This window comes from Thermobia domestica, chromosome 9 (genome assembly GCF_964235325.1).
Source record: "Thermobia domestica chromosome 9, izTheDome1.hap1.1, whole genome shotgun sequence".
NCBI lineage: Eukaryota > Metazoa > Arthropoda > Insecta > Zygentoma > Lepismatidae > Thermobia > Thermobia domestica.
In genome coordinates this window covers 52,953,484-52,969,523 of record NC_137462.1, presented here as the reverse complement: position 1 = coordinate 52,969,523, position 16,040 = coordinate 52,953,484, and the positions used below count along the sequence as shown (strand labels likewise).

Here is a 16,040-nt window from a genome sequence, read left to right as displayed (position 1 = left end):
ACAACAACATGAAATCAGCAAATCATTTATAAAATAAAGTAATTAGGACTAAAGTATATAGTACATTGCATCTGGTTGGTCGAATATCGAGTATCCTCTAATATATTCATTTACATTGTACGTACTTATTCGAAGCACAAACATTAAAAAAGCTTTGGAACTTTCTCTGTAACATGTTGACTCTTACAACGAAGGTACCTGAGTCAATTTTTTATTTGGCTATTCCTCAGCAGCCATGGCAGTTTGGTTTCTCGTGCATGTTGCATGTGACGTCACTGGGACTCGGAATCTGCGCTGACCACTGATTTGCTAAAGCAGGCGACGGGAACAATAGTTCCCAGCTGGATATACCAAGAACCTGAGAACACGGTCCTAAGAAAGTTCCCACGCTATTTGGCGAGAATTGATGAAATTCTTTATATTAATAAGTAAAGAAGTTAGAAAATTTCCTTTATTAAAGCTCACTGCCATTCCTTGTCCATAAGCAAAATGAAATGAAATAAAATTCGTCACATCCTGAGTTTAAGAACACAAAAACCCGTTACCGATTCAAACAAAATCTACTCGGACATACTATTGAGTATTAGTTGAGCCGTTTTGTGTGTCACTTTTCATGTGGTCAACACCACACACAAGTTGGTAGGCTAATTCTTTTTACTGTAAGCAATAAAGAGCTAAATTTTAATGTTATTTGTTATGAATTGTTGTTTCTATATAATATATTTATTGATTATCGAATTGTCAGTGTCCGGCAGAGAGTGTAACCGCCCCGTTTCATCTTCCTGTTGGTGCCCAACTTCTTCATGTGTTCATCCCAAATCAAGAGTTTGAGAAGTTACGACAAGGAGCAATACATGCAAGAATTGCGTTCCAGAACGTTACCAAGATGAGAACGAACCAAACAAAGGTGGGTTTAACCGTTTTGTGTGATCGAACATGATGAAGAAAATTAGAAAACGAGGGTGTCCTATGACTGTATTCCTTTATTATTTCTGTTCATTATTTTTGTATTTTTTTTTAATTATTTAAAAAATAGTACACAAGTACAATATTCAAATGTACGTTTGGACATGAGGAAAACGTTATACGTATGCAGGATCCTGGATGTTACAATCCCTACGAATTATACATTTTTTGCCTCTAAGAGCTATCTTTAAAAAATGTTCTTTTAGAACATTCCATTTGTTTATAATTATTTTTAGAATATGTATTGAATTTTCCAAGGAAATTTATAAGTTAATTATCTTTTTTGTATGCTTGGCTTTGTTTAGTAAAATAGTTATAAACTATAGGAAAATGCAGATGGTATTGAAAAGTGGTTTGAATTAGCAACATAATAATGAAATGAGAATATTGAATTTTTCATCCATCGTCTTTAATTTACAGAATTTAAACAAGAATTAAATGTCTGTTGTTTACAGTAATTAGGATCGAAATATTGAAAATGTACCCTTCTAGAGATGATTCTTTTCTCTGACACGAGTCGAGCCATATCATTGATTTTAAATCCAATTGAATTTGAAGTCAGGCTCTAGTGTTGTCGTGTCACGCACTTCGTTCTACTACCTGCTGAACTAGTACAAAGAAGCGCGGCTGACAATTTTCTGTGCTTTCGTATCAACTACGAGGACAAATTTAATTTTATCCGAACAGCTATCAAACTGTAGTAGCAAGCCCGAAGTTCAATGGGCAAGAGCCCACAGAGGGGAAAACATACGTGTAGACACATCAGGAACCAAAACTTGGTAGTTCTTAAAAGATACAGGAAATATTAACTCTCCTTGGATATATATATTTAGTTTGTTCATTCAAAACGTTTCATACAGGGAGCAACACGACAACGCAACTACACATGCTCTAAAAACAATACTGGCTTGTATATTACGTAGCATCCAGACTTTCCTTCTGTGACCAGACAACGTAAATGTGAAGTTCAGGGAAATTAATGACGGTAATCTTGATTCTTCAATAGAACAGTACATTAATGCATTATAATCCTTTCAATCATCATTCCATAATCGCAGCATTTCATCTTATTATTTTATAATTTCTTAACATGTATTACCGTCAAATGGGGTGAATAGAAACATGGGGGTGAATAGAAACAAAACTCCCAGATTAGTTTTGGATTTATCTGGACGATAAATTAATCAAGAAAACTGAAATTTCTTAACATAGTCTTATACGGCTAAAATGTCCAGGGCAGAGACAAAATGTTTTACTGAGTTGGGAACACTGAGGTAGACGGGAGTAACATTAATGTGTTACTGAAATCTTACACGGTATTTTAGCGCTCCTTAAACTTTCTTGGTAAGTATGACATTTTCATATTTGTTGCATTTGAACATATGCCTATTTTGTAGTTTGTTGTTTCATTTACTGACGTTCATAGTAAAAGTTTTCCTTTTGTAAATTATTTTTAATCAAAATTTAACTTTACTGGGTTATTGTTATGATTTTTAATTAGTGGGGTGAATAGAAACACTTCTTGGGAAATTCTTGAAATTCCTCAAGGAGTGGAAAATTCTTGAGGAGCAGAAAAAAGGACCTGATAGGAATGTATCAACCATCTCTAAGAACAAATTTCCAAGTCTTCTGAAAAAAAAAAAAGTGTGAAACTGAAGGAGGAAAATATCAGGGCTGGATTTGAAAAGTGTGGAATTTTTCCCCTTTGTCGAGACCAAATACTGAGGATGTTGCCAAGAAAAGACAATGAACGAGAAGAAACAGAACAGCAAAAGTCATCTCAGACTGTAAACCGTTCCCTTATGGATCTTCTCAGGAGCATGAGAGAAGATGAAAAAATTAAATAAGGGAAGAAAAGAGTACGAATAGATGTTTCTGGTAAGAGTTTTGGTTTGTTTTCTGAAAATGATACATTTTCATCAAATCACAACGAAACTCAATCTACCTTTGTATTGTCGGAAGAGGAGAAAGACAACACTCCAGAAGACAACATTCCAGACGATCACGAACTAGATGATGGTTTTCTAAAGCTGGTGATTTTGCTGTGGTAAAATGAGAAGCTAAAACTCGATGAGACTATTCAGCACCCAAGTGCGAAAATGGGAACATGATGCATATGTAGGAGTGTTTTATAAGAGAGCACATAAACAATGAAATTTTCAGAAAGAAACTATTGGGTTTTATTAGGAGTTTGTCAGCACGCTTTAAGTATATGATAACTTTCGGGCCCCTTCGTGGCTAAGCGGTTAGCGTACGCGCCTTTGGCGTGGGAGACCCGGGTTCGATTCCCGGCAGGAGCTCATGTAGTTCTGATTCTACGTTAAACAGTAGGTCCACGTCTCATATAGCCTCGCTGCTGAACGGGACGTAAACCTCAAAATCAACTCAACTCATGATAAGTTTCCCTGATGATTTCAGTGGTTTAAATCTTATTCAAATATCATCAAAACTATATGGTCGTTTATACCTATATTGTGCATTGTATTGTTTTATAAGTTTGTAACTTATGTAATACTGGTCTTATTGAACTAATATCTTGCAGGTATCAAATAAATAGTTCGTTTCAACAAATACGCTGTTTCTTTTTTACCTTTCCAATAGTATAAAAGAAACAACAATGAAAATAAAGTAATTGTTTCTATTCACCCCATGGGTAGGGGTGAATAGAAACATTAAGAAAAATCAAGGTGAAGAAAAGTGGAGTTGATAAATTAATATGACGTTTACTGAAATTCATTAGCATATTAAGACCTTTCTTTTGGAATAATCTGATACGCGAAATCTTTAACGTTACCAGACTTATATTCTCATATAGCCAAAAATGTGTTTCTATTCACCCCATTTGACGGTATTTATTCTTCATACTTCACCGAACATCTTTAAGTAATCGTCAAGTGAGAACAGGATTGGTATGTTATAATAACCAGCGTTGTGCGTTATGCAGAAAGATCATGACATTAATTTAAATTCATATAAAACCTTTATGATATGGAACAGCTTCGCTCGTTTTACAGCTACTGTACATTAGATTACTTAATTTCTGTTGTGCTTTGGTTGTTAGTTAATCACGAAGGAAAGCATCCGAAGGGAATCGTCACGTGTTCCGGAATCAAATATTTGGCAAGAATAGACCATGTTCATGTTCTGTTCCGCCTTAAAATAAATACAGTTGAAATGGAATAAATATATATATCTTTTGAAACTATTTATATTAATGTCAATATTATCGACCACTGTTTAATGACGTAATTAAATAAATTTTGGTCTTGAAGATTTCTGGAATGTTTTTCAAGAAAATTACGATTTATTCTGATCATTAATAGATTGTAAACTGAAGAAGAGAAGCAAAAACTGTCGATAGATTAAGTATATAACGTCAGCTATTTCAAATATCAAAAATGCCGATATTGTACTTTAATCGAATGTTACCTTTACATGAACATAATAATGAACGTGCTTAGAAAATTATGACTTGTTTCAGATAATTATAAAAACACTATAAATAAATCAATAAAACCAAGCATAATTAGAAGTCAACCGCAGGGTTCCTACAAACTGGAAGGTCAGGGAAATTAAAGATAATCAGGGAATTATAGAGAAACCGATTGAAAGACAAGCAAAAGTTTTGAAGTTTCCTCGAAAGGTTTTGTTTGATAACTGGATGAAACTTAATGATGTCAGAAGAATCTTTAACTTCAAAACTTTTGCACGTAATTCCGATATGATCATTGATTGATTATATCGAGTTCCTCAAAGACATATCTTTCGTTTTAGGCAGGAACTTTGCTGAGTGATAGAGCAAAGCTATACTTTAAAGCATGTAAGTATATTGTAAACTAAAACGGTATGGAAAAGCACACTTCAGTGTCCATGCCAAAGGACCAACCCACTTAAAAAATATCAAGAGGATGACTAATCTACATTCCGTGTCAACATTTTTTTTTTTTTATTTTTTATAAGGAAACCAAGTGCTTCCGTTTCTACAAGCTCAGAATATCAAACAGGATCTGTATATTCAGAGTCTTCAGCTTCTGCTAGAGAGACAGATGTGAAGAAAACAGTTTTTGGGCGTGGAGAAAAGTTACCCAGGTGCCCGTAATAGGTCTATTGTAAAAGATGAAATGTGCAAAGCAAAAACTATTTGAACTCTTCAGTTGTGTGCATAAGAATGTCATTCTTATTCCTGCAGTTACTTAAATTCAGTGTTCAAGGTGATGCTCCCCGATAGAAAAATTCCTAAGGTGTTCACTATTGCACCAGACAAAGTTTCGTGTCTAATTGTTAATAAATTGTGATCACTTAAAAAAAAAAAAAAATGCCGCTTGAAAGCTTGCAATTTTCTGATTTGCTGCGATGAAGTTTTAAATTACGTTAATCAAACGGGGCAAATGGTTATACTTGCAAAATTCTGGAACAATGACAATCAAAGTTATGTTACGTAATATTGTGTTTCTGACGAAAAGACCCACAGAAGAACTGTTAAACCAGTTTCTGGAAGGAATTTTCGCTCTTCCATTGAAAATTGTTATAATTTTTTATGAATGGTTCAAGCAATTTAAATTTCCTTTCTCGCTCCAGGACCGCATGAGAACGGTTATTGGTAACTCAAGGGAATGTTTGGTATATCCCAGTAAATTCTTTCTGCATGTTATCCATGGTGTGATGAAACCTAGTGTTGAATCGGTGAACTGGAATATGTACAACCTACTAGTACACTTGCACTCCTTCCTCAGTGACTCACTAGGTAAGTTCACTAAGATCACAGGATGCACAGAATTTTCTGTGAAGTTCTGCGTCGTCGCTGGTTGGAAAATGCCACCTGTTTTCAGTGGTCATTGGGAATTCGAGAGTATGTAATCAAATTTTGAGTACAATCAAAGCTACCTAATACGAGACCTGCAGAAATCCTGAAGAAGGTAGCAAGGAATCTATTTGTAACGTGCAAACTGGCTTTCTGCAAGATCGTAGACATTGAATGCCAGCCCTTCAAGACCAGTGGCGTCATTCATCTTTGATGCTGGAGGAAAAATTTTACGAAATCTCATGATTCGATGTGTGAAACCAGAACTGCTGAAATGCACAGGTACGGGGCTAGTAAGTATTTATGTGACAAAAAGAAAAAAATCTTAGAGCAAAATGTAGTCATTGGATTTGCTGTCTGAAGTTCTTTCAAACAAATAGAAACAGAAGCTATGATATAACAGAAACCGGAATTTCTACATGACTACCGCTGCATCCATAATTGTCAGACTTAGACAGAGAAGTCCTTTAAAGGACAAACCAGTTAAGGGTCTATCTTCATTAGATCCTCATCAACATTCACCTCATGTAGGTCCAAAGAAGTTTTCTCGTATAGACCAACTCCATACATCTTACATCATAAATGATGTGCTTGCTGAAAACGCTAAATAAGAATACATGTTTTTCTCCAGTCTAAACACGGCAGAACTTCAAGATTCTTCGAGAGTTGTAATGAATTAGGACTGAACGTGCTTACACCAAGTTTCATGTTGGCACAGAAGAATGTAGGCATTTATGGAAGGTACTTAAAATTGGGTTGTCATTCTTGCATGGAAACGCAAAGGTCGAAAGGGGGTTTTCTGTCAATAAATAATTATTAATAGAAATATGTATGAAAAGACTATTGTAGCATAAAGGTATATTCATAACCAGGTGCAAGATATATTGAATACGTTGAAATCACCTCTAATGTTATGCGTTACGTACCTCAGGAGACGGTACGAGGAGTACTTGCCCCAGAAGGAAGAGATAAGTAAGCACAAGACAAAGAAAACTATGAAGAGAATGTTGGAAATGGTGAAAAGGAGCTAGCCATTGATATCGAACTGAACGAGATCAAGAAAAAAGGAACTTTGACTTAAATTTCCGCAATTCCGTGTAGCAAAGACCAGTGCGTAGTCAACGATTTTGCGTTAGTCTTGTTTTTGATTATAACTTAATTAGTTTTAATTCGAATAAATTGGTGGGTTTCATTTCTGTATGATTCCACCATTTCACTCATTTCTCATTATCACCGTCTCCTTTAGCCTAACAGGCATAACCGTGGGACGTTAAACTTAAAGATTTCATTTTTCATTTTCATTTCTGTATGAAAGTTCTGGTCACATTTGTATATTTTGAGTGGATATGTGATTCTGTTTGTAGATAGTTGTGGAGTCTTTTTAAAAACCGATAATAATAGTAATAGTATATAAGTAATTTACTTCAAGTGTCGTTTCACCATCCATTGCACAGTCTTGCAACATAACTTATTCTACCGTTCACAAAGGAATTTTCAGAATACTCAAGTTAGTTTAATCAACTGTAGCTCACTGTGTTTCTTCATATATACCAATATTGTTATTTTTCAATTTAGTATAATTCCTCATATACTGATGTTTTTGTAATAGGGTGCGGCAGTGAAGATACCTCTTCCAAAGGACCAACCCTTGGGATCGAAAAAAGATTCATCTAGAATACCAACTGTGTTGGAAGAGGGCGAAGGCGAAACTGAGGGAAGTGACCAAGCTGCTGAATTTAACCCTGTATGTGGTGCTGTGAAACCACCAAACGAAACAAATCCTCCGCTACCAAGTGCTGTGTTGAAGTCCCCTCCTCCTGTTCAACCCAAAGTAGAAAATGGCGTGTGTACACCCATGACGCCGGCAAAAGACATCAACAAAGTATTGCATATGCAAGCGTTGTCGATATGCAAAGGCGAGGATGAAGCTAGTAGTTCAATGACTGAATCAAACAGGAAAAGCATTTTGAAAAATCGTACGATCAAGTCTATCGAAAAGAATTCCAAGAAACTTAATAAGTCTGATTTTCTAGTGAATTATTGGGGCAACGAAGTTCGTAGTTTAAGTCTCGATGACTTCCGAGAAAAACAGCTAATTTCAAATCGTATTCCAATGCGGTATTATAGCTTTGGTCTTCCAAAGTTAACCAGAGGTGTGTGTAAAGGAAGCAGAAATGGGTCGCCTGTGCACGAACGATTTTCAAGACGAAATAGTTTTTATAATACAATTACCGATCCGTGGTATCCAGTGTTTCGATGTGATGGACTTGCAGTGTCGAAATCTCTCTTTGATGAGTACTTAGAACAACATTATAATTGGTTGAATTCGGAGTCCAAACTGAAAACATCTTGCCGCAGTTCACCAGATAGTGGTAATATACGAAGACATTCATCTCCCGAGGGTGACAAACGAATTTTGGATGGATTTAAAGAAGCAGGTGAGAGTTCAAAGTCCAAAATTGATGATAGTGTCTCCGTTAATCAGGTTGTGCAGCCAGTCGAAAGTGCAAAGAAAGAAGTGTATAGACGTTCGCTTAGCCTTCCGTTGAAAACGTTAACTATTAATGATGATTTCAGTGTTGCAGAGGAACACAACGATCCATTTCCTCCAAAGCCGCAGCCAAATGATTCGTGTACTACGCCAGGCATGATTATTAATCAGATGACACCAATGACTCCGGATCTTAGTTTATTGCAGTTCACCACAAGATTACCTGGCTTCAGTAGTGCCGCAAGTACACCGTGTGAAGCCAAGTTGTTAAGTGAAGTATCCAGTATTTTATCCGGGGGTGGTGCATCCAAGACAGATGATTATTTATCCAGGAAGAAACAAAACAAAACCACTCAACAGGACTCGTCTGTTGCTGGTAGCAGTAGTACTGGTGAAAAGAAATTAGATGCGAAACAAGCTGAAAGTGATGCTGAAGTGGTTCTCCAGCAAGTGACGCTGTATGTTTATGGTCAACAAAATATGGTGCTTTTCCTCTTAGTGGAGGATGTAGAAGCGAAAGATCCTGAGTTGATTCATTCATTGGTAAGTTTAACATTATTTAATATTGTAGAATATACAAATTTATCTACTCCCAACTATAGATACACTACAGTAGATTCCACTTAATGGACCACAGGATAAAATCACTAGGCAGACAGTAGGCCCAGACGTAGCAAATTTTATGACAATTACTTGCCGCTCATTTTTGACTACTTTGCTGCCTTCGGCTGTGTTATGGTGAGGTAGTCACGTAAGGTCGCTATAGATCGTCCATTTTTCCAGATGATGTATGTAGATGACATCAAATTTTTCATCCAACTCTAGTTTTGTCGTGTATAGTAACGAGTGTCATGCCATTTTCGTATGACAGAGCATTTGATTTAACCTTCCTAAAATAAAATCCGTCCTATTTTCCATCCAGTTTCAAGTAAAACAAATAAAAAGCACTTTGCGTGATCGTTGGTGTGTAAGTTCCCGTGTTCTTTAACAAATTGAAAGAATATTCAAGTATGGTGTGTACTTCTTGTTTCCAGTATCATGAATTATACATACACATTCAATATTTCAACTTATATTAATAATACAGACTTCATAACACAATAGGGTTGCCTAGCAAATAAGTGTGTTTCATATCAATCTGAACGATCGTACAACAGTTTAATACAACAAAAATAGTTAAACGTCATACATATTAATCTGAGAAACGTGAATCTGTATAATTCCTGATGTACGTTGGTATTGAATAGTACCAATAAGAAAGAAAGGAAATTCCGGTATTATTAATTTAGCTGTTGTTGCACATATATTTGTAGTTCTAATCGTGACAAGCAAACAACATAAGTTCAAGTTAAATTAATATAGGTTAACGCATCGGCATGGCATGCCTGAGGACCCGGGTTCGAGTCCCGATCCAGTCAGTCACTTTTTCACTCTTGCGTTAGAATTCGCACGTATAGAGGAGTTGATTTGTAAAATAAAAAAATTGGCCTATACAATAGTATATCCTCTCATTAGTAGTCCTATACAATATAATATAGGTTAGGTCAGATTTAACAATAAAGACAATTATGTTATTGTTTTAATCAGCCGCTATTCAATCGAAATTAATTAAAATTTGTGGTGTCAACGTTAATTTCGAAATATACAGAACTAGTTTTCCATAACGATGCAATGATATTTGTATTATATATTAGAGAAACAAAAAGCAAAATTTTAGGGAAATTACATGTCAGTCATATCAACTGGTTTTATGACTGTAATCTTGTGAGTGAACACAAATAGCAATATGGTTAAATAAATAGGATATTATGAAATATATATATATATATATATATATATAGGATGTTGTACAAATGTATCATGCTAGCGCTAAACAAAGAAAGAAACAAATTAAAGGAAAACTTCTGTAATGAACAGTTACGGGTCATTACATTGTTTGATTGACAATTGTGGTATTTTCAAAGTTTTTTTATTTAGCCAAATTTTATACTAATGTAACTATTCACAATTAATTATTATATTTTCAGTGGGAAACGTGTATGAACAGCTTACCTCATCTGGAATCACGAATACGAAAATGCTTGGAGCATTTGCCGAATACGGAGCAGTGCGATATGTACAGTTACCTGTGCTTTGATTCTAGCTGGGATACATTGCAATGTGGCGGAACGTGGGAGCCCCTACAGTTGGATGTAGTACATCATTTACATCGGAATTTTGTAACGTCGCCGAGCCTTACGGAAATAGTCGTCAGGTAGGATTTTATTCTGCGTTGCAGACTTTTGAGATCGTTATTCTTTATTCATCAATTCATAAATTTAGTACGATCTTGATAGTGTTGAAGTTTCATATTAAAAAGGTTGTTGTAAATATTGACCTAAAATCTTAACATTATTATAGAGAACGCCAGATAAACCTGACAGTTTTCAAATCGAAATTGTGATCAGACTGATTACTTTACATGTAATTTTTTTGTTACCCAATTGAATTGCAACTCAAAGTATTTTGCTTACAACAATTAGTTGCGAAAAATACCGCACCTTTTTGAAAATTGATTTTTTTTAATGGTTTCCCATGTCTGAGAGCCGATTTATGACTGCTGTAATTGAAATCTTTTCGTTTTTTCTTTCTATCTTTTTTGTTTTCCATATCTATTAAAACATTCTAAGTACTTGAGTTTTTAAATTTCAAAATAAGGAATGTTTTACTATTTTGCACAGACGTGAGTATTGAATAGATACAAGGGACCAAAACGACACTTTGAATATTCGTTAAATGAAGTCAAAGCGCCTCGTGGGAAAGTTATGTCTGGAACAATCAGGATCTCGATTTCTTGGGTGTGTGAATGTAGGTAAGCTCTAGGAAAGCCTGAACACACTATCATGGATAATCTAGTTCAGCAGCTGAACCCTGCTGAACGACAAAGAGTACCGCATATACCGTCCAAGAGATTAGGCAGAGACCTGGACAAACTCGCAGACGCAGTATTGAACTTTCACAAAAAGCGAGACCGCAACATGCTGCGCGAGAGACTTGGTATACTCCACAAGGAATTGAAGGTAGAAGGAATTGATAAATTGACGGTAAGCGGTAGAAAATAAACTAGAAAATCCGTTTCAAGGTGAATAAGATGTCCAAGCACGTAGCCCCAGAACTTAAACGAATTCCTATAACCAAATACAATTGCTTGACAAAGAGTATTCTGCAAAAATGGAGAAGGGTAGCTTCCCAGTGTCCTCCACAAAACTCTGCCAGGGAACGAAAGGCCAACCTGACTCCTAAATGGGTACTGTAAAGTGTACATGGTGCCCAATACGGTGAATAGAGATTTAATCCCGTAGGACGGCCTTACCAAGGGAGAGGAAAGACATGACTCTTCTCCCAAATGGTGACCTACACATACTATTGGGTCCGGGAGGAAATTTTAACGTCTTACCGCGTACGTGGTACCTTAACACCTAAAAGAGATGTAATCTTGTATTGCTTGGACGATCCTACCGGGAGATGAGGCCTGCCTTCTGCCTGGAAAGTGCCCAATGAGAAACTGGAGAAAGGTACCATTCCCAGGTATCTTGGCAAAGGTTTCCAATCCTAGTGGAAGGGACACTAACTGGGTTATGGGCTGGTCACAATCACAGATGGTGACATGACACATACCATTGGATCCGGGATAAGATATGAGAATATCTCGACATGTTTACAGCGCGATGGGCTGAGGCGATTAAACGATAGAGGTAGGCAGGGCCGGGAATTTCAAGTCTTTCTTGCCCCGGATTGGCCTGGGGCTCCCGAATTTGGGTTGGACTCTTCTGGACTATGGTCAAATCATAGGATTCGGTAACGTATTCGTATTGGTGGGACGTGAGCTTGACTTATTGTATTGATTCCACATTTCCCTCCTTGTCTGAAGCGGTATGTCCTCTAATAGTGCTGGCATTTCATTTTCTAGGAAGTGTGTGTATCGATCAGCATTAAGTGTCTCATATATGAAAAGAGGCCCAAGGAGATATTTACCCACTATTCCACATTTCAGACATTATCACTCCATGGGCGCTTTCATTCCACTTGGCGAAGTCAGTTTAAATTTGTTACAGACCAATAGTGCATGTTCCTTTAGGTTATCGTTTCCGTGATTGGTAAAGGTTGCCTTGTCTGTGAATAGGATACACGATAAACTGGAGTGTCGTGTCGTAATACCCATGTGCAAAACCGAACACCGTTCACAAAATTATTCCCACGTAGTTCTTGATGGATGGAGATATGATATGGGTGAAATTTACGTGTATGCAGAATGAGTAGTACGGTACACATTGATTCATACCACCGTCCCTGGCAATATCACAGGAGCTAATGTGTGGATTCGCAGCAATCGCGGGTAGAACATTTGTTGCACCTACCCCACCTGTAATTGGCTTGTGCCTCATACGTGTTGTGGTGTTACAACCTCTGGTGTCCCTAAATTTCACAAAGAGCTTATTTAAAAAAAAAAAAAAAAAAAGTTGCGATGACACCATCTGTCCGGATCCCTCTGCGTAACACGGCAGGCTTCTGAGGCATTCTTCCAGCATTCTCCATAGACCAGGATCATGTCTGTTTTTTGCCTGTTTGTAAACACCATGGTCTTCACTCTTACCACTATGACTTTTCTCTCTCTGTTTTCTCTTTCTTTCTTTCTCTTGTTCTTACCTTTTCGTTAGCTAATTGAGGCAGAAGCACTCACAAATTATTATTCAGAGGAAAATCATCGCCAAAGTTAAATTTAAAATTTTATATGAGAAAGATGGGAGGCTCCATTTTCATTTACTTTCTCTCCATCTGCCTTAATTAGTTGTGATTAATTGAAGGTAGCAAAACAGATTTTATTATGACTGCACAAATTATTGTATGTACGGGAAACCCATCGCCATAGTTAGATTCAAAATTTTCATGTGAGGAAGGATGGAGGTCGGATTTCTACTCAGTCTCTTCCTACTCCAAAATAATTTTGAATTCATATTCTTGGAAACTATTTTTAACGTATGCATTTAAAAGAATAACTTTAAAAAATAATGAATCACGTGTTTAATACAAGGGAATCAAATAATTTCTTGCCGTTTTTGATGTCTCATTAATCATGCGCTCTCAGAGAGGAAACGGAATGACGCATGTACCTGCCAAGCGATCCGGAGTTAGTCTGACCACCCAACTTCAGTAATACAGGCACGTTGCGCATATACAACAGTCATAGCTCGTTTAGTGTCGAAGCAGCTTGTTCGCGTGTTTTTGTTATATGACTTTAAAGTGGGCATGTCAACTGCTGCATCAAGTCGCCGTATATGCTAGGAATTTGGGGAGAATGCCGTGAACGAACCCACTGCCACGCATTGGATTTAGAAATTCCGTTCGGGAGTTATGAGTCTTTTGAATGAACCTCGCAGTGGACAACTACATGTGTTAAATGGTGAGCCCTTAAAGCAGCCATTGAGGAGGACCGTGATCTGACGTGTGATGAACTTGCAGAAAGATTCCATGTTTCCGCTGAAATGGACTGAATTTGGATGGGATAGGGAAGTCATACAAGTTAAACCAGCGGGTACCTCAAACATTGTCGGTAGACAACAAGGAACAACGAGTGACGATTATTTGTCCTTGCTCACTCGGCACCTGGACAAACCCATCTTTGATAGCTTGCTCACTTGTGACGAAATGGGGCCTCTGTGACATTCCCAAGCGTACCAGACATTGGTTGTCACCACGTGACCCTGTTCCTCACCTCAAGATCACGTGTACACTCACGAAAGGTTATGCTTTTTTGTGGTCAGCAATTGGTTTATTGCGAGCTCCTTTCACCTGGTCAGACCATGACTACTGACCTCTATTCTCAGCAGTTGCAAAGGGTACATCGTGCATTGCGGCAGAAGGAGCCGGCATTAGTGAATCGCAAGGGTGTGCAGTTCTGCACAATAATGCGAAGCTACATGTTTCTAAGAGGACCCGGAAGACCCTTCAGTAACTTGGCTTGGAGACACTGTGTCATGTACCATATTTACCGGATTACCACCTAGTTTATTCCCTCTTCAACCACTTCCGTAAGAGATCCTTCGCAAATGAGGGAGACCTGAGAACTCACTCAACGGACTTCTTTGCATCCATGACCGTCGAGTTTTATCACCAGGGTATTGTGCAACTGCTGGAACTTTGTCAAAAGATGTTGGATGCTGATGGACATTACTTCGGAACTTAAAGTACATACCGTCCACTGTATTGCTCTTTGTTTGTCACTGCACTAGAACGGCAAAAACTTTGTTACCTTATAATAATCATAGTAATAATAGTGATTTACGCAGGGGGTGGGTTTTGCGGGTCCGAATTTTCCCATTTTTTAAGAAAATAATACACTTTTAGACAAATACAGTAAATTATACGCGTTCTGCCTGCCCATTTTACATGCAGGATCCCCCTTGAAAATAAAATCCAAGGTACGTCCCTGATAACATTTTGTGTTTTTGCTGTTTATTAGAACATAATGTCAGCGGACTATGTGAAGGAACGCAAATAACTTTTAGGGTGATTATTTTAAGCAAGCAAATTCGGAATAATTATTGCAGTTTCTTAAATAACAGCGACAATAATGGATTGTTATTGTATATTTTCATGTTTATATTATTGTTTAATTTACAAAATTTCTCTAAGGCAATTACTTCTGCTCATTATTAACAACAATGTTGTAGTTAAGTAGGTAAGTGATTTTGAAGACTTCTTGTTTCTCTAACATTGTTGATGCGCAATTACTTACGGAAGTTATTATTATTGTTTCGTGGACATTCTATTAGTTACCAGTGTGAGACAAACTATATAACTGAAGTACGCCACTATCTCTATTATCTCAGATTAAAATCACTATGTGGGCATTGTACTACTGCTGACAACGCTATGGAGAACACCAATTCCTATTTATTGAAGAAGAATTTTTTTGGTGGTAGTACACTCCTGTCCTTTTAGAGAGAATAAGTGCAATATTTGTTTGTTCTACTGTAGAGTCCGTAGTTTGAAACTCTGAATAATAAGTATGTTGTTAGTTTTTGTTGAATATGTAGATTTGAAATATGTAGTAATCTGGTGTCTGCGTACTATATAAAAAAGTACACCTTTATTAATCGGATAATACTGCAAAGTATGTGAAACAGTGTACCCCTAACGATAATTGCATATTGTAAAACTTAATCTATTTTTATCAATTAAGAGCGTTTCAAGATGAATGGTTCACCCTGTATACAGAATGGCCCAGAAGTAGGTATACATCCCTGCATTGATGAAGTATTACATTCTAGTTTATGGGCTTATTTGCTTCCGCTCTTCCGAGCTTAAAATGTAAGTAAAAACACATTAAGAACAAATAATAAAGAAACCAAGTCTATCTTATGGATAACAATAAAAAATGATATAAAATGCAATGAGCTGATTAGTACGGTACTGTATACCTACTTTTGGGCCACCCTATATATTTTTTAAAATATTGTTTCCACAGAACTTTAAATTTCACGATGTAATTTTGAAGAAGAAATGTACATCCTTGAAAAAATCTATATATTAATCAAATTTTAATTTCATTCTGACGGGTAGATTGCTGCAATCTGAGAAGTTTCAATACACGTTCTACCGCTAACTGCTTCGCTCTTAGCTCTTGTAAGAATTATCTTCAATATAATTGCAGTCTTCTCGCATTTTGTCCTTGTGTCACAACTTCTATCGATTGGTATATAAAGAGTGTTATATTCTTTAGGAGTGTTTCCTTATTTTATA

At 36.7% G+C, this 16,040-nt stretch overlaps 1 protein-coding gene across 3 annotated transcripts in view; it reads left to right on the top strand.

Moving 5' to 3' along the window:
• The window catches only part of HPS4 (Hermansky-Pudlak syndrome 4 protein), a 75,370-nt gene that overhangs the window by 48,444 nt on the left and 10,886 nt on the right, over window positions 1-16,040 (top strand). For all 3 annotated transcript variants that reach the window (XM_081771061.1, XM_081771059.1, XM_081771058.1), the window contains exons 7-9: window positions 746-907; window positions 7,377-8,801; window positions 10,286-10,512. In XM_081771061.1, coding sequence (XP_081627187.1) covers window positions 746-907; window positions 7,377-8,801; window positions 10,286-10,512 — 1,814 coding nt within the window. The remainder of the gene's footprint in view (window positions 1-745; window positions 908-7,376; window positions 8,802-10,285; window positions 10,513-16,040) is intronic.